Source organism: Anolis carolinensis, chromosome 4 (genome assembly GCF_035594765.1).
Source record: "Anolis carolinensis isolate JA03-04 chromosome 4, rAnoCar3.1.pri, whole genome shotgun sequence".
NCBI classification, from domain to species: Eukaryota; Metazoa; Chordata; class Lepidosauria; order Squamata; family Dactyloidae; genus Anolis; species Anolis carolinensis.
The window spans coordinates 89,792,084-89,815,334 of record NC_085844.1 but is presented as its reverse complement, the minus strand read 5'-3'; the positions used below and the strand labels follow the sequence as shown (position 1 = coordinate 89,815,334).

The window sequence follows — 23,251 nt, the reverse complement described above, 5'->3', positions numbered from 1 at the left end:
GTGGCAGGAGATTTGTACAAACAAATTATAATGGTAAAAGAAAAAATAATAGAGGAAATATTCAAACGTGGAGAATAGATATAGAAACTGAGAGGGAAGATATCCAAAGGGAAATAAGTAATATAGCAAAAGAAAATATAATGTACAGTAGAATCTTGCTTATCCAACATAAATGGGCCAGCAGAACATTGGATAAGTGAAAATGGTGAATAATAAGGAGGGATTAAGGAAAAGCCTTTTAAACGTCAAATTACATTATGATTTTATAAATTAAGCACCAAAACATCATGCTTTACAACAAATCAACAGAAAAAGCAGTTCAATACACAGTAACGTTATGTAGTAATTACTATATTTACAAATTTAGCACCAAAACATGGCAATGTATTGAAAACATTGACTACAAAAACAGGCAGACTGGGTTGGATAATACAGAATGTTGGATGAGCGAAGGTTGGATAAGCGAGACTCTACTGTACTAAGGAAAGTAAGAAGGAAAATGCTACAAAAACGGTATAGGACCCCCGCACAACTTTTACGTTTATTACGAGGAGTAAAGGACGGGTGTTGGCATAATTGTAAAGAAAGAGGTGTGTTTAATCACATAATATGATAATGTGATAGCGTACAGGCATATTGGAAAATGATTGAATGGGAAATTAATGGAGTGTTAAATCTTCAAATAATAATAACAAATAGAATTGTATTACATGCAAGGTTATAATGTGCAAAAGGAAAGGTTGGTTGACAAATTAATAGCATGTGCTCAATTTTTTTAGTGAGTTTAATGAGGGGTTGGAAAGATAAAACAAAGTGGACTCTGACAAATTGCTGTAATAATATAGTTAATATGTTAAATGTGGAAATAAATTGTAAATTGAACAATTTGGATAAAATAGAAAATGTTATAATAATTAAGAGTATGTGGGATCCAGTTAGGAATTACTTAGAGAATGTATTAAGATGTGGAGTGGAAAAATTGAGATTGAGACTGATAATTCAAATGTAATTTCTGTACAAGGGGTATGTCAAGAGGAAAAGAGTGGAGGGTGAGAGTGGGGAAAAACAATAAAAAAGACGGCTGCAACCAGTTCTGGTTAGGAAATGCCCCAGCTGTCTTAAATGTTTTGGGGGACAACCCAAATCCTAGCTCAGGATTTAGGTTATCTCCTTAGTTAACTTAACCTGGGGGAAAACATCAATGCTTAGTAGGTCTGTGTGATCAATTAAAAAATCAATACTTATTACTAAATTAGGGGGTGAGGCAATCATTTCTAAAGTATTTCCTAAACTGGACAGAGTCACTATCATAACTATAACGAGGTAACTACTTTTTCATTACTTTTTCATTAAATGTGCCAATGGAAAAAAACTTCAGGGGCTTTTGAGGAATTTTTGAATGTTTTATAACAACTTTAAAAAAAAAAGCTACAAGAATTTGAATTTTCTATACAAGGATACAAGATAACGGGATAATTCCTTCCAAGGTTCAGAAAGATTCAGACAATTTTTGACAAAAACTTTTTTAAAAGCCACAACAGCTATCCTCTTGAAGGTCTCTATATGACACACAACACAGCATAACTATAGAAGTTCAACTTAGAGATTTCCACCCAGTCCAGCACAGATTTACTTACTATCAGGCGTCTTTGTAGAATCCAAAATTGTATGAATAGCTGACTGCTTCTATGAAGGGACAATATCTCCCCCTATCCTCATTAGTCTTTCTGGTGCTGAGCAGAATTCTGGGAAATGTAACTTAAGGTAGGGCCTTTTGAATTCTCTGCCACATTCCCAAACTACATTTCCCAGAACTCTGTGCTCTTTCAATCCCCTTCCCAGCTCTCTTATCTCGTCTGGCCCAGCTGCTTGCCTCATGGCAACGTGCGGTCTATCTTTTATTAATTTAAAGAAGAATGGCAGCTTTTTGGCTTCACCTAACTCACTTGCACTGAAAATGAAACTGACTTTGAGAGATTTCTGAGGCTCACAGAATTTAAACGAAAAGTACTGGGTGGGTGTTCTGACTGTTAGGGTTTTGCATGGGCACCCCTCCCGTGTTTCTTAATATCTGTTTGTATATATAAACCTTACGAAATAATATGCCATTAGAGGCACAAATGACTTTTTTTTTGCAGAGCCTTTGTATTTATCCATCATGGGGCTGATCTCCCCTTACAGTAACCTAAGTAGTAATTGTAGATGTGCATAAGGTAGTGGAAGTCCAAACTCTGGGCTACTCCTGAGTTTCAGCAATTTGCATTTGTGGCCAGGGTAGATAGGATCTGAGAAAGCATTGTTATTTTGAATTCTGTCCAGACACAATCCCAAGAGCCATTACATTTGCCAATCTTCAAAGGCGTCTTCTTCTGCCATTTATTGCAGAATTGGGCAGGCTATTTCTCTACAGAACAGGTTGTAGCCAACATATCAAGCAAAGCTAAGGCCACTTAGATTATTGTGGGCTTCCAGGAATAAAGAGGGATCAATGAACTTTTCTGATCTTTCAGTGGGAATGCAACTCTGTCCTACTGATTAGATTGAACATCTGCACTACATTCTCCCTGCCTGAGCTAGCCGGGGTGATCTTGGGCCTGGCGTTGAAGTCCGAACATCTTACAGTGCTGGGGGACTTCAATGTCCATGTAAAAACCACCCTGCTGGGAGTGGCTCAGAAATTCATGGCCACCATGGCAACCAAGAGGCTGTCCCTACTAGTATCAGGCTCTACCCATAGAGTTGGACACAAACTAGACTTGGTTTTCTGCCAGGGATGGAAGGAAGGTGGTGCTGTTGAGGAGCTGACCATGGTTCCATTGCCTGACCATCACCTGATCAGGTTTAGGCTTACTGCACCCTCTAACCTCTGCAGGGGTGGTGGATCAATTAGAATGGTCCGCCCCAGGAGGCTTATGGATCCAGATGGATTCCTGACAGTTCTTGTGGAATTTCCCACCACTTTGGTAGGTGATGGTGTCTGTGCTCTGGCCATTCTTTGGAATAGGAAGATGACTAGGGCAATAGTCATGAGTACTCCAGAATGCCCCCTCCCACATAGCAGAGCTAAATCAGCTCTTTGGTTTAACAGGGAGCTGGCAGCGATTAAGCATGTGAAGAGGGAATTTGAGCGCGAGTGGTGTTTAACTCAGAGTGAGTCAGACTGAATATGTGCCTACTTAATGGCATATGCCATGGCAGTGTAGGCTTCAAGAAAATCTCTCAATATGGCCAACTTTGCATCCACAAAGAACCATTCATATGAGTTATTTCGAATGGCCAGAGGGCTGTTAAATCCCGTCTCACAAGATGGGATCTCTGACCAGTCAGTAATTCGCTGTGAAGCATTTGCTCAGTTCTTTGTGGACAAAGGTTTATATATCTGTGGAATGTCCAGGGTGGGAGAAATAACTCTTGTCTGTCTGAGGTAGGTGAGAATGTTGCAATTGGCCAGCCTGATTAGCACTGAATAGTCTTGCAGCTTCAAAGCCTGGCTGCTTCCTGCCTGGGAGAATCCTTTGTTTGCAGGTGTTAGCTGGCCCTGATCATTTCCTGTCTGGAATTCCAGTTTTCTGAGAGTTGTATTCTGAGCCAAGAACTAAAATCCTGGGGCCTATTCTTTATCTCCTTCAAACCAAAATGGTGTCAGAAAGATTTTCTACCTTTTGGCTGACAGTAACTTGTGGTTACTCACAAGGTGACTCTTTTTGCCCTGGCAATATGGAAAATCTGGGCAAGATTAATTTCTGATATTGCAGTCAACTGTGCTGGGGATGCTTTTAACTAATAGTGGCTGTTTATATCCAAAGTGTTCCCTCCTTAAGTTTTAATTATGCTGTATTTACTTGGTTTAACCTGATTTTTAACTAGGCAGGTGCTAGTCTATGCAGTATCTTATGTAATCTCAGTAGTTTCTTAAGAAATGTATTCTGGAGGACCTCCAGCTTCGCTCTCTGAGACTCATCCCATCCGCAGACAGCAGTACCATAGAAAATGTGGGCTATAACTTTACTCTGAAATATCTTAAGAACAAAATATAACAAAATCAAAATCCATAAAAGAATATTACCTTTATTGGCCAACCAAATTCTGCAAAATACATTATGCAAGTTTTTAAAGCTTCACTGGCTTCTTCATCAGACAAAGATGTAGAAAATCATCCAGAAGAAGCAAAGTGATGATGTTTGAGCAATAGGCCTACATTTTATCTCTGTCGTTAGCAGGGGCGGTTCAAGCTATACGTGAATTAAGCAATTGTGGAAGGTACAATCCTCTAGGGGGCGCAGTTGAGGCACCTCGAGAACGCAATTAGCCTGCAGCCCCCGCTTCCCTTTCTGCTGGGCTTCCTTGCCCTGCCACCGCCCCTCCAAAGCCAGGAGGGGAAAGAATGAAGGGGCACCCATCAGAAGCAGCTGCGGCTCCCTCGCCCTCCCACCACCCCTCCAAAGCCGGCGGGGGGGGGGGATAGAGTGAAGGAGCACTGCACCAGGGAAAAAAAGAAGCGGCTGCAGCTCCCTCACCCTCCTACCGCCCCTCCAAAGCCGGTGGGGGGAGAGCGAAGGAGCACTTGGTTTGGGGAGGGGGGTGCTAAAAATACTCCTTGCTTATACCGAAAAAATTACCTAGGGCTGGCCCTAGTCGTTAGTTAAGATAGACCTGGAGTGATCTCAGTAAATGCAAATGCTGCTTTCCTTCTTTGACATGTAGGGACCAGAAACAACAAGTTCATACATAATAAAATGGGCAAAGGAAGGAGAGGAAAGAAGGAATTGAGATGTGTGGATTTATCACCTATCACATTTTAACTACCAATGTATAGGAGATTGCTTCAAAAGAATCCCATTTCATCAATATCATTTTTTTTCATGTCAGGAGCAACCGAAGTTGCTTCTGGAGTGAGAGAATTGGCCGTCTGCAATGACGTTGCCCAGGGGACGCCCGGATGTTTTGATGTTTTACCATCCTTGTGGGAGGCTTCTCTCATGTCCCCGCATGGAGCTGGACCTGATAGAGGGAGCTCATCCGCACTCTCCCCAGGTGGGATTCGAACCTGGCAACTTTCAGGTCAGCAACCCAACCTTCCAGTCACTTAGTCCACTACGCCATCTGGGGGCTCCTAATATCATGTTAAATTGATATGAAGAATGTGTTTAGTATGAAGTACAACAACAGAGGAACATGTTGATATATTTTGTGATCATGTTCAAATTTATCAAGTACTAGGCAAGCATTCTTAGATAATTAGAATCCATATGGGATGTATGGTACCCAGGTTTATATCAGGTTTGAGGAGATACTGAGCAGTAGAAATGGCAGGTCTCTGGAGATTCACCCAATGCTTAACTATGCAACATGCCTACTACCCCAGTACAGAATGAAAAAGTTGAAAGGGAACATTTTCCTCATCCCATTTTGTAATTTTTAACAATTAAAAATGCATGCAGATATTAATTCATGTCATCTGTCTATATATTTGATGTAAGAATACATTTTGAATCCTTATAATAATCTTGCATAAATGATGCAACATAATTGTTCTTTTGCTTTTAGAAAAATGTGATCATCCTCAACAAATTCAACATGGTGCATTTAACTATCACAGATGGTCTATATACATAGAGGGTGATGACATTACATTGAGCTGTGATACAGGATATTATCCTGCAAATCAGCAAACAAAAATCATGTGCACAAAAAATGGCTGGTCACCAACTCCAAGTTGCGTTTCTCCAGGTAAGCAAACTAATGCTTAGGACGCACAACAGAACAAAGCGTCTCCAAAGTGAAATGATGATGAGTCAAGAATAGAGGGGTAGCATGACTCCCCTGGATCTAGACACTATACTCCTATTGATGCAGGCCAAAATCCCGTTGGCTTTTTTAGCAGCCGCATCACATTGTTGGCTCATGTTTAACTTGTTGTCCATGAGGACTCCAAGATCTTTTTCACATGTACTGTTGTTGAGGCAGGCATCCCCCATTCTGTCTCTTTGCATTCCATTTTTTCTGCCAAAGTGAAGTATCTTGCATTTGTCCCCGTTGAACTTTATTTCGTTAGTTTTGGCCCATCTCTCTAGTCTGTGAAGATCGTTTTGAATTCTGCTCCTGTCTTCTGGAGTGTTAGCTATCCCTCCCAGTTTGGTGTCATCTGCAAACTTGATAAACATGCTTTCTAACCCTTCATCTAAGTTGTTAATAAAGATGTTGAACAGAACCGGGCCCAGGACGGAACCCTGTGGCACTCCACTTGTGACTTCTTTCCAAGATGAAGATGACGCATTGGTGAGCACCCTTTGGGTTCATTCGTTTAGCCAATTACAGATCCACCTAACCATATTTTTGTCTAGCCCACATTTTACTAGTTTGCTTGCCAGAAGGTCATGGGGGACTTTGTCGAAGGCCTTACTGAAATCCAGGTATGCTGCATCCACAGCGTTCCCTGTATCGACTCAACTTGTAACTCTATCAAAAAAAGAGATCAGATTTTTTTTTTCGTGTCAGGAGCAACCAGAGTTGCTTCTGGAGTGAGAGAATTGGCCGTCTGCAAGGACGTTGCCCAGGGGACACCCGGATGTTTTGATGTTTTTACTATCCTTGTGGGAGGCTTCTCTCATGTCCCCGCATGGAGCTGGAGCTGATAGAGGGAGCTCATCCACACTCTCCCCAGGTGGGATTCGAACCTGGCAACTTTCAGGTCAGCAACCCAACCTTCAAGTCACTTAGTCCACTACGCCATCTGGGGGCTCCAGAGATCAGATTAGTCTGGAATGACTTGTTTTTGGTAAATCCGTGTTGACTATTAGCAATGACTGCATTTGTTTCTTTTTTTTAATAATCTTTATAGAAGATTTTTCATTACATAGGATAAAACTACTGTAGTATGTAGCAGGGGAAGGTAGGGGATGGGGTGAGTTAAGGGATGATGGGTGGGGGGGGATGTGAGGTGGGTGGGGGGGAGAGGGGTCATAAAGGGAAAGAAGGGTGTGGTATTGGTCTTCCCTTGTCTTCCATATCGGTTAGTGTTATCTAATATTTGTAGTTATTCTTTCTGTCTTTACTGTGAAATATAATTTCTAAATTTTTCCCAGTTTGTTTGCTTAATGCCTTTTCCTTTAGACTCTTTCAGTAAAAATGTTAATTTGTCCATTTCTTGAATTTCTGCCAGTTTCTGTAACCAAATTTCTTTCGATGGAGTTTCGTCCGTTTTCCAATGTTTGGCAAAAACTATTCTTGCTGCTGTAGAACTGTACATAAATAAAATGTCATCATTTTTATTGAACTGTGTGTCTGAGTCTGTTATTCCCAGTAGGTAGTATTCTGGTTTAATAGGGAATTTCCTCTTTAATATAATTTGTGTCTCTTCGTGGATTATCTTCCAATATTTTTTAGTCTTTCCACAGGACCACCAGATGTGATAGAAGGAGCCTTCATGCATCTTGCATTTCCAACAAGTGTTGTTATAGGATTTATACATCCGTCCTAGTTTTTTGGGTGTCATATACCAGCGATGAAAGATCTTAAGCCAGTTCTCTTTTAGTTAGAATCATAGAATCATAGAATAGTAGAGTTGGAAGAGACCTCATGGGCCATCCAGTCCAACCCCCTGCCAAGAAGCAGGAAATCGCATTCATAGCACCCCCGACAGATGGCCATCCAGCCTCTGTTTAAAAGCCTCCAAAGAAGGAGCCTCCACCACAGTCCGGGGGAGAGAGTTCCACTGCCGAACAGCCCTCACAGTGAGGAAGTTCTTCCTGATGTTCAGGTGGAATCTCCTTTCTTGTAGTTTGAAGCCATTGTTCCGTGTCCTAGTCTGCAGGGCAGCAGAAAACAAACTTGCTCCCTCCTCCCTATGACTTCCCCTCACATATTTGTACATGGCTATCATGTCTCCTCTCAGCCTTCTCTTCTGCAGGCTAAACATGCCCAGTTCTTTAAGCCTCTCCTCATAGGGCTTGTTCTCCAGACCTTTGATCATTTTAGTCGCCCTCCTTTGGACGCTTTCCAGCTTGTCAACATCTCCTTTCAATTGTGGTGCCCAGAATTGGACACAGTATTCCAGGTGTGGTCTGACCAAGGCAGAATAGAGGGGGAGCATGACTTCCCTGGATCTAGACGATATACCCCTCTTGATGCAGGCCAGAATCCCGTTGGCTTTCTTAGCAGCCGCATCACATTGCTGGCTCATGTTTAACTTGTTGTCCACAAGGACTCCAAGGTCTTTTTCACATGTACTGCTGTCAAGCCAGGTGTCCCCCATTCTGTATCTTTGCATTCCATTTTTTCTGCCGAAGTGAAGTATCTTGCATTTGTCCCTGTTGAACTTCATTTTGTTAGTTTCGGCCCATCTCTCTAGTCTGTCAAGATCGTTTTGAATTCTGCTCCTTTCTTCTGGAGTGTTGGCTATCCCTCCCAGTTTGGTGTCGTCTGCAAACTTGATGATCGTGCCTTCTAACCCTTCGTCTAAGTCATTAATAAAGATGTTGAACAGAACCGGGCCCAGGATGGAGCCCAGGACGGAGTTCTGTTGCATATGTATACTTCAATTTTTTGTTCCATATTAGTTCCCAGTCATCTAGCATAATTGGGTGTCTGATGTTTCTGGCCCAATTTACCATACAGTTTTTAATTACAATAGTCTCTGTTGACCATTCTAATAATGTGTCATAAATAATGGAAATTACCTTCCTTTTTGATTGCATGATTCTATCCCACAGGGTGCTAGAGTCATTGAAGCCAATTTGTAAGTCCTTGGTGTATTGTTCCTTGATGACGGCGTATTGGAACCAGGACATGTTTTTAAATTTTTCTTTCAGAGTTTCTTGTGATTTTAGCTTGTAATTTCCGTTTCTTTTCACCAGTAAGTCTTTGTAACGCGGCCATACTGTCCATTGTAAAATGTGTCTTTGAGAAGATTCTAGAGCTGAAATCCATAAGGGGGTTTTGTTATAAAGCCGATTCTTATATTTCTCCCATACTTTTATTAAGGCAGCTCGTACAAAGTGATTGCCGAAGTTCTTTTCGACCTTTCTTTTGTCGTAGCCCACATATGCGTGCCATCCGCGGCGGAGATCGAAACCTTCTAAAGTTAGTATGTTGTTGTCTTCTAAGGTTGTCCAGTCTCTCACCCATTGTAATGCACAGGCTTTGTAATAGAGTTTCAAATTCGGTAAACCGAAACCCCCTCTTTTTGTTGTATCAGTCATGACAGTGTGTTTAATTCTTGGCCTTTTACCTTTCCACACAAAGTTTGCTATGTCTTTGTTCCATTCCGCAAAGGGTTTTTGGGTCCTTATGATAGGTAGATTTTGAAATAGATACAGTAACTTTGGGAGCACATTCATTTTGATGACCGCTACTCTACCTAAAAGGGAGATGTTTAGATTTTGCCAATTCTGTAGATCATTTTTGATTTCCTTCCATTTATCTTGATAATTATTTTTTAGTAGCTGTGCATTTTTTGCAGTAATCCAAATTCCAAGATACTTTACTTTTGTAACCGTCTTAATCCCCGTGAGTTCTTCTAATTTACATTGTTTTTCCTTCGTTATATTCTTTGTCAGTATTTTAGTTTTTTTCCTTGTTTATGAAAAAGCCCGCTACTTTGCCGAAATTTTCAATTTTGTTGATCCAATTTGTTATTTGTCGGCAAGGATCCTCTATAAAACATATAATATCGTCAGCGAAGGCGCAGGTTTTGTATTCTTGGTTTCTAATTTTGGTACCCTTTAGTTGCCCATCTTTCCGAATGTTCCTAATCAGGATTTCTAAGGCAAAAATGAAGATTAGAGTGGAGAGGGGACATCCCTGTCTTGTTCGTTTTTCAATTTGAATTTGTTTAGAGTATTGGCCGTTAATTACTATTTTTGCTTCCTGTTTAGTATAAATCGCCTCAATTGCATTTATAAAGTAATAGCCCATATCCAATTCATTTAAAAGTAATTTGAAAAATTCCCAATTTAAATTATCAAAAGCTTTTTCAGCGTCAATGGTTACTAGGGCCAATTCTTTTTGATGAAATGTTTCATAGTATTCGATAATGTCCAATACACATCTGACATTATCCTTCATATGCCTATTTGGTAAAAAACCCTTTTGTCCAATCCCTATCCAATTGTTCAAAAATATTTTAAATCTGTTTGCAAGAATTGTGGTGAAGATTTTGTAGTCCGTATTCAGTAACGATATCGGCCTAAAGTTTCTTACATCCGTGTTATTTATGTTACTTTTTGGTATTACTATTATATCCGCTTGCCTCCAAGATTCTGGAATTATTTTTTCCTTTATTACCATGTTCATTATTTGATTTAAATAAGGCATGATCTCATCAGCCAGAGTTTTATAGAAAATTAATGTAAAGCCATCCGGGCCTGGCGCCGAATTTGATCTCATCTGTTTTAAGGCCTTTCTAATTTCCTCATCTGAAATATCTTTGTTTAGCAGCTCCCTTTGACTTTCTGATACCTTTTGCAATCCTTGATTACTCAGGTATTGCGAAATTTCATTCAGGTCAATGTGATTTTTTTGATAAAGTATTTTAAAGAACTCTTGAAATTCTAATAGAATATCCTCGTCTCTTGTTAATATCTTCTTTTTAAATTTTTGTTATCTGTTGTTTCTGCGATTTTTTTCTAATTTTCCGAGCTAACCAGGCACCTGGCTTGTTAGCATTTTCAAAGCTATACTGCTTAATAAATTTGAGTTGTTTTGCTGTTTGTTCCAGTTCCAAATTCCTTTTATTATTTTTCAGTCCCATCAATTGTTTTATTAGTCCTGTTTCCTGAGGTTTCTCTTTTAATTTCTTTTCTAATTGAGTTATTTCTTTGTTTATTTCATTTTTTTTATTTTTTATTTTATTTCTTGTCGCATTTTGTTGAATAAAGTGGCCCCTTAGGACTGCCTTAAATGTGTCCCATACAATATGTTCTTTTGTTTCCGGGATCCAATTAAATTTGAAAAATTCTTGTATTAATTTTTTACATTTATCTATGTCTCCTTTTTTAAGTAGATTATCGTCTAATCTCCATTTTTTCCTTATCTTTTTTTGATTTAACAGCATTTCTATGGGGCAGTGGTCAGACTTATCTCTAGGTAAGATTTTAATATAATCTACTTTAGTACAGAGAAAGTTTGATAGCCAGACTATATCTAATCTTGACCACAACTTATGTCTGTGGGAATAAAAAGTGTAGTCTTTGGTTTCTAAATTATGAGTCCTCCAAATATCTTGAAGGTGGAATTCTTCTTTTAATTTTCTGAAGTTTTGTGGTATGAGCCTTGCATTCGCCCGCCTCTTATTTAATATCTTTTTGCTTGTGTCTAGGTTTATGTCCATTATGCTATTAAAATCACCTAATATGATCAGGTGATCAAAGTCCGAATTGTTTATTTGTTTTCTTAATTCACTAACAAAGTGGCATTGGGGGCCGTTGGGAGCGTATATGCTACAAATGAGAGTTTTCTGCACATATCTTCCCTCATTATCTTTAAATTGTAATGTAGCTGGAATGTTTTCGTTAACATAAAGTACTACTCCCCTTTTTTAAAGATCTGATGAACAGAATTCCTTTCCAATTTTCCTATTGATTAAAAGGGCCTCGTGTTTAGATGCGATGTGCATCTCTTGCAGAGCGACGAAATCATACTTTCCTTTAATTAATTGGTTAAACAGAATTCTCCTTTTATTTGGTAAATTAATTCCGTTAATGTTGTTGGAATAAAACTTCAGTTGACACTCCAAATTACATGCGTTCTTGGTCGAGTTCATCAGTTGCTTCTTTCTTCTTGTTATTTTCTCTGTTGGTTATATCTTCTTCCTCAGTTAGTATTTCTTCTTCCGTTATGTTAGTTTCTTCTTCCTCATCTTCTCCACCTACATCCGACATTTCTGAGGCTGGTGGATGTTTGATTGCCATGGAACCTGGTTCTTGTGGTGATGGTGCCTCGCTCTTTTTGGTTTTTTCCTCTTTGATGAGGGAGGAGTTGTGTCTGCGGGATGTTTTTCTTTGCCTTGTATATATTTTCTATAAAAGTCTTTTGCTTTATCCTCACTTGTGAGCCAATGTCGTTCTCCTTTCAGAGTAACCATGATTCCTTCACTCCTCTCCCACCTGAATCTGATCTTTTGTTTTTTCAGTTCTTCAGTTAAGAAAAAGTACTTTTTTCTTCTGATTAGAGTTAGTTGTGGGAATTCTTTCAGTATTATAATCTTTTTCTCTTTATAGGTTAGTGGGTTGCGATTGTTTTTCATCAGTACCTCATCGCGTATTTTCTTCCTCACAAAATGAACAATCGCATCCCTTGTGGCCTTGTTTTTTCTTGAGAAGTTAGTTTGTATCCTATATACTTTATCTAGTTCATATTCAATAAATTCTTCGGATTGGGTTAACAAATTAGCTAATAATTTGATGATAATTTGTCTAATATCTTCATTGGTGTCCTCAAGGATATTACGAAATCTCAGTTGGAACTCTTTTTCATGTTGTTCAGTTCTTTCCTGTAGTCTTTCCATTTTTTTTCATTTTTGGCTTCTAGTCTTTCTATTTTACTTTGTAGTTTTATTTGAGTCTTAGTTGGTTTTTGGTTTTCTATTTTCAGATCATTAATGTCCTTATGAGATTTAATCGTTTCTTTTTTCAACTGTCCAATGTCTTCTTTAATTTCTTTTTTCATGTCCATCATTTCTTGGTAAAGTTCTCTTTGTTGTAGGCTTTGTTGGTCAAGTTTCATTTGTGATTGTTTTTGATGTTCTTCTTGTCTTTCCGCTACTTTCTGGATCTCACGAAGAATATCTTTTAGGTTGATCTCTTCCGACTGTGAGGGTCTTCTCCCAGGACCTCTGTTGTCTTTTAGGTCCTTATCAAATTTAATCTTAGGAACGGCCATAGTGTGGTTTTAATTGGGTTGGGGAAATTGGGTTGAAAGGAAAAAAGAGATGATAAAAAAAACTAAAAAAAGGAAAGAAAAAAGAAAGAAAAAAGGAGAATTAAGAAAAGGGATGAAAAGCGAAAGAGAGGGAGAGTGGTATAAGAAAGGAGCAGAGGGATAGAAAAATCCAATTAAGATCCTTTAGGTCACCGTTGCCTCGTTCAGCTTATTCGTCCTCCATCTCCTCTGTTGGGTTTTATCTTCCCGTGTTTTGTTTTTTCCCCTTGACAGAGTTGGAAAAGCCTCAGACTGGAGTTACTTCCTGGGCTGGTGAGGTTATTTCCTTCTAAGGGCAGGATGCTATGCTTCCACTTCTGGTGAGGTGACAGCCACTCGCCTCCCCTTCCTTTCGAGCACACACACCAGATCCTTTCTTCCCTCACTGCCAGCCAGATGTGGGGGAGGATAAGATAGTCATAACATCTATGTCCAAGGTCATATAGTTTTGCTTGTCTATGGCGGCACCTTAGTAAACGGCACCGCTGTCTTCCAGAACAGTCCCAGTTTCGCGTTCGGGTTTGGTAAATTGCTTGATTGCTAAGCTTAGCGCTTGGGAATATAACGAATGTAACGTCTTCTTCCAAGCCTTTCGATGCGAGCTTTCTTACCAATCTGTGTCTCACCAGTTTAGTTAAGCAAACCCCCCGATCTCTTCCGCCATTGGTAGGACGAACCCCGGTACACACGCAGGGTAATATATGTTGTCCGGATCCGTTCCCCCCGACAGAATTTCGGAGGTCGGCTCGACGGGATACTGGGGCCTCGCGTTCGGCTCCTCAGGTTTAACTTAATTAGATTAATTTGTTTGTCTTGAAGATCGAGTCGCTTAGTTGACTCTCTCTGGTTGAGATGAATGAATATTAGGTTGTTTAGTTGTTACGTTAGATTTCTGTGCAAAATAGTCTTTAAGTGATTGTCCGATAGGAAGAAGATTTATTAGGAAACTTACATTCCTGCGCCTTACAGCTTCTTCTTTGCTTTCTTTCTTGAGTGGATAAAATGGGCTTGGCCGGCAGTTTGTGCGGGTTTTCCGCCCGCTGCCGTCGCCGCGGTCCGCGCTCCCCTGCAGATGCCCGGATCCGTTCCCCCCGACAGAATTCGGGGGTCGGCTCAACGGGGTGCTGGGGCCTTGCGTCCCTTCTTGTCTCAGTCCACAAGAAGAGGGGAGCAGAGGCTCTACCCGACCGCTGCAAACGTTGGTCTATTGAGAGCTCTCAATAGTCCCGTCCTGCCGCCATATCAGCCCACCAGAAGTCCGACTGCATTTGTTTCTAAGTGTTTGCAGACCACTTCCTTAATGATCTTTTCCAGAATCTTGCCTGGTATCGATGTGAGGCTGACCGGACGGTAATTGTTTGGGTCGTTCTTTTTTTCCCTTCTTGAAGATAGGGACCACATTCGCCCTCCTCCAATCTTCTGGGACTTCTCCCGTTCTCCAAGAACTCTTAAAGATGATTGCCAGTGGTTCTGAAATAACTTCAGCTAGCTCCTTCAATACTCTTGGATGTAGCTGATCTGGCCCTGGGGACTTGAATTCGTTTAGAGTGGCCAGGTGTTCCTGGACAACTTGTTTTCCTATTTGGGGTTGGATTTCCCCTAATCCTTCATCCATTTCGTGTTGCTGAGGTTGAAGCTGGCTTTCTTTTTGTGAGAAGACCAAGGCAAAGAAGGCATTAACTAGTTCTGCCTTTTCCCTGGCCCTTGTCACTATCACCCCATCTTCTCCTCCAGAGGCCCTATCATCTCCTTGTTCTTCCTTTTTCTACCAATGTAAGCAAAAAAGCCTTTTTTGTTGTTTTTAATGTCCCTGGCAAGTCTGAGCTCATTTTGTGCTTTAGTCTTGTGAACCTTTTCCCTACAGGAGTTGGCTATTTGTTTGAATTCTTCTTTGGTGATTTCTCCCCTTTTCCACTTCTTGTGCATGTCTCTTTTGAGTCTTAGCCTGGTTAGAAGTTCTTTGGACATCCATTCTGGCTTCTTCGCACTTGTCATTTTTTTTGTTGGCACTGTTTGCATTTGCGCCTTGAGTATTTCACTTTTAAAAAACTCCCATCCATCCTTAAAATAAATTTAACCTTAAATGTAAAATTTTCAACCCACACACATTCAATTCACACAGATTCATTATCCAAAAATGGTCTAATGAAAAGATAACCATTCCGCTCCCAGGATTTGACCACAAGTCCACAAGTTCAGCAGCTCAGCGCTTTAACACACTATACCAGGGGCACTGATACTAAATACTATTCTAGGTTTTTCTAGAAGCTACTATTTAAAACTAATATATAATAGGTACTAAAAGTACTTTTCAGAACCAGATAGGAATAGGAAAAACACTGGGTGAGCAAAATGCAGACTTGTTGAAATCCTATTCATACAAAAGCAACTGTGTGGTCTGTTTGAACTCTTAACCAAAGTACAAATAAATATCATCCATACTTGAAAAAGAATAATAATGAGAAGCATCACTATTAGTTGTTGTTGTTGCAACTGATTGTCACAAACACGGCTGGTTTGGTTTCTATTTTTTAAAATGAATAGTATTTCATTGGACAAGTATTTCCCCTTATTTTCCTTTTTCATATTTGTAACAGTGGGGAAGGATAGTGTTATGGTTGAGCCTTATGGCTCCGATACTGGGAGACGTGGTCGTAAGACTCCTCAAGAGTCAGACTCTCTTGAGGAGCGAGAAAGGAAATGGCTGCGGGACTTATTTGCAGAACCAACTGACGAAGACTCCTTTGAGGGTTTTACCGAGGGAATGGAGGAAGAGGTGGTTAGCTCAGAGGAGGATGACATGGAGTGGACTCGTGTGAGGGAGGATTTGGGTGTTCCTGGTAATGATAGCATGGGAGGCGACTGGCGGGTTGCAGGATCGGACCCGTGGACGAGTTGGAGGGATGGAGCGGGATCCACAGCTGGGGATGCTGTGGGGCGTAGTCAAGGGTGTTTTAGCTCTGATGAGGATGATGATGATGAGGCACCTGGAATTAGGGTAACAGCTGATAGCGATGAGGAGTTGTAAACTGGCATAAAATGGGGTCTTGAATCCAGGGCTAATTGCGTTGGGCAAGGTAATCTGGACGAACGCTTGGGCTCTTGTTGGGAATTTCCTGAAGACGGGTGTGTTTCGTTTGCTGAATACGTAAGTTACCAAGGACACTGGGCATAGACGGCGGGAAGAACTGTGTGGGCTTTTGTTGTGCAACCTGTGTTTAATCTTATTAGCTTGGACCTCCGTCGTCTTCTTGACGGACATTAATTGCCTACTCTGGATTGACGCTGGACTGACTGACTGACTACGACCTCGGACTACCCCTTCTGTGGCTTTCGGTGGAATTGGTGAACCAAAGACATCTGTACCTGGCTTTCGACCTCGGACCGGACTGGGACCCTGCTGACCGTTGCTACCCTGATTGAAGTGCCTGGATCCGGATTCCGTTTGTTGCACGGAGGAGTAACAGCCTTAGTTACTCATTTGCAGCTTTCGAGTAGCAGAGGGGAATCTGCTGCCAGCTATTTATGTTTCTTTGAATCCTTGTTTATCAACTTTTGTTTGTTTAAATTGCCGGGCTGAAGTAAGCATTTTCTGTTTTACCCGGATTAAACTCCTGTTTAATCCGGTTTATCTTTTGAACCACTTTTAGTATCAGCGGAGTCCTTTTTGTGTATCTTTTACACTGAAGGCAAGTGTTTGCCTAGTCTTTTGTTTTATACGGGCACTTTTTAGTTCTGTAACTTTAATAAACTGTGTTGAACTTTATCTGGTGGCGTTCTGTCTTTGACAGATATGCATTCTCGTAGAACAGTAGAGTCTCACTTATCCAACTTAAACGGGCCAGCAGAATGTCAGATAAGCAAATATGTTGGATAATAAAGAGGGATTAAGGAAAAGCCTATTAAACATCAAATTAGGTTATGATTTTACAAATTAAGCACCAAAACATCATGTTATACAACAAATTTGACAGAAAAAGTAGTTCAATACGAAATAATGCTATGTAGTAATTTCTTTATTTACGAATTTAGCACCAAAATATCATGATTTATTGAAACCATTGACTACAAAAATGCGTTGGATAATCCAGAACTTTGGATAAGCGAGTGTTGGATAAGTGAGCCTCTACTGTATTTGCTATCATAATGAATGTTATGAGGAGAAATGCTGTTTTCTGATTCAGAGTTAAATTCTTTTCTAAAGTGGATGTGGAAAAATGTGGTCGCCCACCTTCTATTGAAAATGGAGATATTCATGATCTTGTAAAAGAACAATATGAATCCGGTGAACGTGTGATATACAAATGCCAACGTTTCTACAACATGGAAGGAAATGCAGCAGTAAATTGTCAAAATGGCAATTGGTCGGACACCCCAAAGTGCATAGGTATGAGAATAATTTCAAGACTTCATAACATTTGATGGTACAGATCTTGTATAGAAAAAAGTAAAATTAATGTCTATGTCATGGCTTTAATAGATTTATCTAGTCAATGAAGAAAATGTATGAATTCTAGATAATAGAAGCATACACTTATAACTATTTCATGTTAACAGTACTCAAAACAATACTTACAGAATGATGGATTTGGAAAAGCTGTTGCAAGTCATATACCGATAGTGAAGTTGCCTTCTTAGTGTCAGACATACACGGATAAAGCTGACTTCAAATGCCTTCTATATTGCTCACAAAGAGTTTTGATTACTTCAGTAGTTCTGGTTTGGGGGGGGGGGATCTACACCATAGGTTGGTATTTCTCATTAATGCAGAAAGGTAGATAGCAATAAGGAGCTTTTTAAAAAATAGTTTTTTGATTTATAGGATTTGTGTTTTTGATTCCCCATGTCATTGAACTATCATAACTATAGCCCTATGCATTTTCGTATGAAGCATGTTGAATCCCTACCAGAAGGGATTGTCTCATTCTGTATTTACTTCCACTGTAACACCCCTAAGCAGTGCGAACACTGGAAACGAACACGTAGGCCAATAAACAATCTAATATCTTTATTAAAGCAATAAAAGTTCTAAACAAAAATAAGCAGAGTATATAGTCCAGCAGTTGACCTTTCAGAAAAGATCAAAATTAGTCCAATAAGATGAAGTTATATGTCCAGTATTAGAGTCCAAAGTTTATAATCCAAATAACCGAAACACACTCAAACTCTTTGGAAGTTTGAGTGGGGAAAGAGCAAGGTTTCACAGAGAGATTCTTGAAGTAAGTCCAGAACAAGGATTCGAGACTAAGCAAGGTATGTTGTGGTGGAACTGAAACGCAGTCCAAACTTGGCAAGGAGTGGGAAGCAACTCCCAGTTTTACTTGTGAGTAAGCGCACTGGAGGGCCGCTTGGAAGCTCAGGAACAAGAGACGATGTTCTTCTATGAATGGTCACGTTGACACCGCGATAGGGAAAGCTCAGTGCAGAACTTTTATGGAAGTTCAAGAGCTCCCTCCAAACAGGTGTTTGACTCCCCAAATCTTCCCAGAGAACAGAGCTGTTTCAACAGTGTACCAGATGCCTGCCTCCCCAAAACTTCCCAAGGGAAACGGTTTAGTCACAATCGTCTCTCTCCACTAATCACGCGCTTCGTCTGAGAAACTGCTTTTGGGAACGATGTGTTTTGAGGAAAGCCTTCCTATCAAACACCAAGCTCTCTGGGGGAACAGGCTCTGTTTCAAGGGTGTCCCTAATTGGTTCTGGCACTGAAATGTCAATAGGAGACACAGAAATGTCAACAGGAGACATCTGGAAGGGAACAGAATCTTGCTGAGAGGGAAGAAAACCCAAATCCTCTTCAGGTTGATCTATGATGGCTGTGGGTTCATGGGCCAAAGGTCCCTGAGACATCACATCCACCCTCATTGGGAAAACAGTGGAACTGAACAGGAGAGTTTCTCCTATAGATGACACTCTTAGTTTCATTGGGAAACCAGTGATTTTGTTTCCTTTTTGTCTCCTTTCAGACTCTAATCTACATGATGAGAGGAACAAAACTGAAATGGATTTGCAGGGTTAGCACATTTGTCTTCATTCAGGACTCTCTGCAAAGGAGAGAATGAGGCTTATATCAAAAAGTAGTCTAATGTGCAATACGCTTAAGGTCATAAATTCTTTTTAAATTTCCCTAAAAATCAGTGGATAATCTAAACGTTCTGAAATATGATGAGCTAATAGTGGAGGATGTCTTCTACCATTGTAGCACATTTGATCAGGATAGCTCAAAAATGAGCGTGAGAGAATCCCCTGAATTTCCTCACTACCAGTGCTGTTTTCCCTATTGTGCAGGCACGTCCGCCATTAATGAAGTACTTTACGAAGTTTCATAAAGTTTTGAATTTTTTTACCTCCAAAATTCAGAAAGGACTTTAGAAATGAAGTGCCAGTGCCCCTTAGTTTAAACACAGGTTAGAACCATTTTTTTGGGACCACACATGTCTAAGCAAGTCAGAATTGCATGTTTTGGTGCTCAGTACATTCTGTTGTCCAGAATACACTTGCTTGTTGTTGTTCACAAAGGAAGATGATTGAACATGGAGAAAAATATACAATCATAGGATTGAGATGCCAATGAGTGCTGGTATTTATGCAATTCCTCCCTCTCTTCCCAGCTCAACTAAGATAGCTTTTGTTAACAGTCCCTTTGGCAGGAAAGTGCTGTTGGTCAGTTCCAGAACAGTGAACAGCTGCTATTTTGTTTTGATGTTTGATCTTGATTTGATCTGTGGTTAAGTATAGAAACTTCGGATACTGCTGGGGTGGAAAGGATTTCTTTTTCCCATTGGTTGTTCTATTTTTCTCTCTCCCACTCTCATTCCCATTTCACTCTCAATTCTTTTTAAAGTTGTAAATTTAATTTTTCTGATTCAACCCCAGCTACCTGTTCCACCTGACTTACTCTTCTTTCCTCTCCTCCTGAATCCCCCATTTCTATTTCTCCTTCAGCAATGTTCTTTTTAGCTTTCGTAGGGGCCATGTTTGTGAGGTGACTTCTGAGGTTACACTTTGTAGGTCACTGGATTTCAGGTGTTACTCATATCCTGCCGCTCACCATGAAAATATATGGGGGGGGGGCTTTTAAAACACAAACATGCAAGAGGGAGGATTCTTCAACTGGTCAGAATTGTAGGAGTTACTATTTCTGCTGCCACCATTTATGTATTCAGGAGCTTTTTCCTTTATATTGGGACTTTGACTTTTATTGTGACTTCCTTTGCCAAGGAAACATAAACAGGACAAGTTTACCTTTAAATCCAGTTCTCCCAGGATTTAAACAGTAATCTCCTAGACTTTACAATATAGCTCTTAGGCTTCCTCTTCTTAAAGACTCTAACTATATTTTCCTCAAAGAGGCTACCTTCTAAAACACAGTTTCCAATTCCAAAACCAATTCCTCAAACTGACTTCCAAAACCTAAGCTGACAACTCACTTGATTCTAAAACCTGACTTAAATAACTGAATTCTAAAGCCTGACTAACTGACTGGAATTTAAGACCTCACCGACTAACTGAAAAAGAATGTTCAGCCAGCCTTCTGACTGTCACTTTGGCTCCGGTCATCTCCGGTTGCTAAGCAACTTCTCATTAGCATTCAGCCAAACAGGCAACACCTATGCTAATGGCTGCTCAATGGCTCCTCCCCCAGGCTCTGCTGAGCTGCTGCAAATGAGACATACACAATGGCTGCTTGTCAGCCTTGCCAACAAAATGGCTGCACACCATTCCTGTGAGGTGGGCAACATATCAACTTTATGAGGTAGGCTAGATCCGTTACACTCACCCATAGAAAACCATGATAACCATATCTAAAAAACTAGAGCTGATGTGATTATCAAATGCAATTTTCTGAGTCAGCACCCCCAAATAACCCCAGGAACAGGCCTAAAAACCAAAACAGCAAAGATTTGTCTTTGTTGGGCTGTGCTATCATTACTCTAAAATAAATGGCTGACTGTCCTGCAGCCACTATCCAGTGGCAGTTTAAGGGCCCATTCAGGCAGGCTTTGAAACCGAGACCTATCTCAGTTTTAATAAAGGCATCCAAATCAGATTAATTTGAGTCAAACCAGAGTTTCCCTGATTTGGCCTAAATTAATTAGATACGACATTAGAACCAGGCCTTCCTGAACAGCATGGGTCTAATGGGGTATAGGGCCTGTGGGGACTCACCCCTGAGTAGTTCCAGGACCAACCGGAATTATCCGAGAGTCAGTTCCCATTTGCCATCTTGCATCTTTTGGGCTCCTGGAGCCCAAAGGTGTGAGATGGCACCCACCCCCCCCCCCCAGCATCCCAAAATAAGTCTTAAAATTAAAGAAACTTACTGGGCTGCAATTGAGGTGGTTCTTCAGTCCTCCTGGTGCATATAAATGATGCGCCAGGAGACAGGTGGTGAGGAGCCATTTTTCTCCCCCCTCGGTCTCTTGGCACGTCATTTCTGCACACCAGGAGGATGTCATCTTAATGGCAGCCCAGTAAGTTTCTTTCAAATGTTAAGGCTTGTTTTTTGGTGATTCAGGGTGGCTAGATGCTATCCTAGTAGTTGTCAAGATGGCATCTAGACACCCCCTTTCCAGAAAGTCCGTTTTTGTTGGGGGTGGGGATGGGAATCAGCACCAAATTGGGTTTTTTAAACCCACTTTGGCATGGATGTTGGCACTGTCCGGAAGCGCTCTAGATGCTTAATGACCATAATAATCAATCCATAGTTCACATAGCAGTCAACATACAAATTCAGACCAAAAGTTTCTATTTTTCTTTCATGTGATGTCCTTTTAACAGTAGCCCCTTCCAAGCAATTTTTATGTATTTAAATGGGACATAAAGCACATTCATACTCTCCTCATCCACAATCTGCAACTATTCATACTCCAAACTTCAAATGTATGTGCACCAAAGAATGGTAGAATCAGTTCAGTGGAATCCTCTTTGCACTGCTACATATTGACATTCAGGCATTGTAGACATTTTTTTTTTTGCTAAAAAGCCTTGGAATCTTTATTTTTCTCCATTATAATAAAAGTACTGAGTGAGTTTTTGTTTTTACAAAACATTAATAAAGGTCTTTCTTTTTTGTATTGTCTCCCCATTTAGATGTAACTTGCAGAGAACCTCCTGTAGTTGCTAATGGTGATATTCTTGTAGCTAGATCCCAAGTCTATCTTCCTGGCCAAGAGGTGCGTTATGAATGTCATGAAGGTTTTGAAATATTTGGACCAAAAATTGTAAGATGTGATAATAAGGCATGGTCTGAACCACCAACATGTGAAGGTATGGATAAATATTTCCAAATCCTATTACAAAGGTTCAGTGGGAAGCATTGAGAAGAAAAAGAAAGGGAAATGGGAGGAGCTGGAAGGAAAGAGACACAAGGTTCTCCAAACTTCTAATGCATGTTTAACAATTTCTGAAGTAAAGATAGATGCACATTTCACCATTACAGCCTCTGAAGCTATCATTTGAAAGACAAATAGAAAATGACAGATGACAAAAACGAACCACCGCAAAAGGAATCCATCTACTGAATTTCCATGTGGATTCCAATTCTAAGTGAGCCATCTCTCATCACAGGCAATTCTTTTTCCCTGTGTTGGGAGGGGGTGGATAATGAAATTGCTGCCATGGATGAGATGTATTAGTGCCATACATTACTAATACAAGACTCATTGACCAGTAATATGGCAATATCATGAGTGTTGCTGTCCTTGAACAATTTCTATGAGTTTCAGACTAGCTCCTGATGCTCAGTACTCACAGTTTTGTTGATTACTATTTCAGTAACTATTCATGGTCATTCTATTGGGAAATTATGAATATATAAGCACCATAACTATGCAGCTATGTAATGACTTCCTTCCTAATCCTCCCAGTTCCTACTTACTAGAAAGCAACTTTCTCTTTCTCTTTTGCATATCACCCTTGCACCAAAGATTGCATATTGATGAATTGCATATGTATGGAGGGGAAGCGTTAATCTCAGTCAGTTGATTTCCAATCAACAGAGGAAGAGACTCCCTTCCAACAGTGGCAGCTGCCCTGTATGTGGCAAATAGGAAGCTTATCTCCAAAATTGGGGAATGCATAGGGATCATGAGTATGAAACCACTGTGAGTGCATAACTATAGGTTACATATTTGTAACTTTCCAATGAAGAGGTTGTTTCAGTATGCTTTTGGCTAAATCTTCAGGGGAAGTGCAAGATTCCATCCTTGCTGAACTAATTGAGTGCAAGCTACTTTTGCACTATAATCTAAGTTTGCAGGAATTGAAGTAAGCAGAAGATGAGTGGACAAAGGAGGGGGGATGTACATTTTTAAAGCAGCTAAAAAAGTGG

The 23,251-nt window shown here is 40.3% G+C and overlaps 1 protein-coding gene across 4 annotated transcripts in view; it reads left to right on the top strand.

Moving 5' to 3' along the window:
- The window catches only part of LOC100565260 (complement factor H-related protein 2), a 58,668-nt gene that overhangs the window by 23,735 nt on the left and 11,682 nt on the right, over positions 1–23,251 (top strand). For 3 of the 4 annotated variants that reach the window (XM_062980764.1, XM_062980763.1, XM_062980766.1), the window contains 3 exons: positions 5,548–5,730; positions 17,123–17,305; positions 22,012–22,188. In XM_062980764.1, the coding sequence (XP_062836834.1) occupies positions 5,548–5,730; positions 17,123–17,305; positions 22,012–22,188 (543 nt within the window). The remainder of the gene's footprint in view (positions 1–5,547; positions 5,731–17,122; positions 17,306–22,011; positions 22,189–23,251) is intronic. The other variant, XM_062980765.1, reaches the window with a different exon arrangement.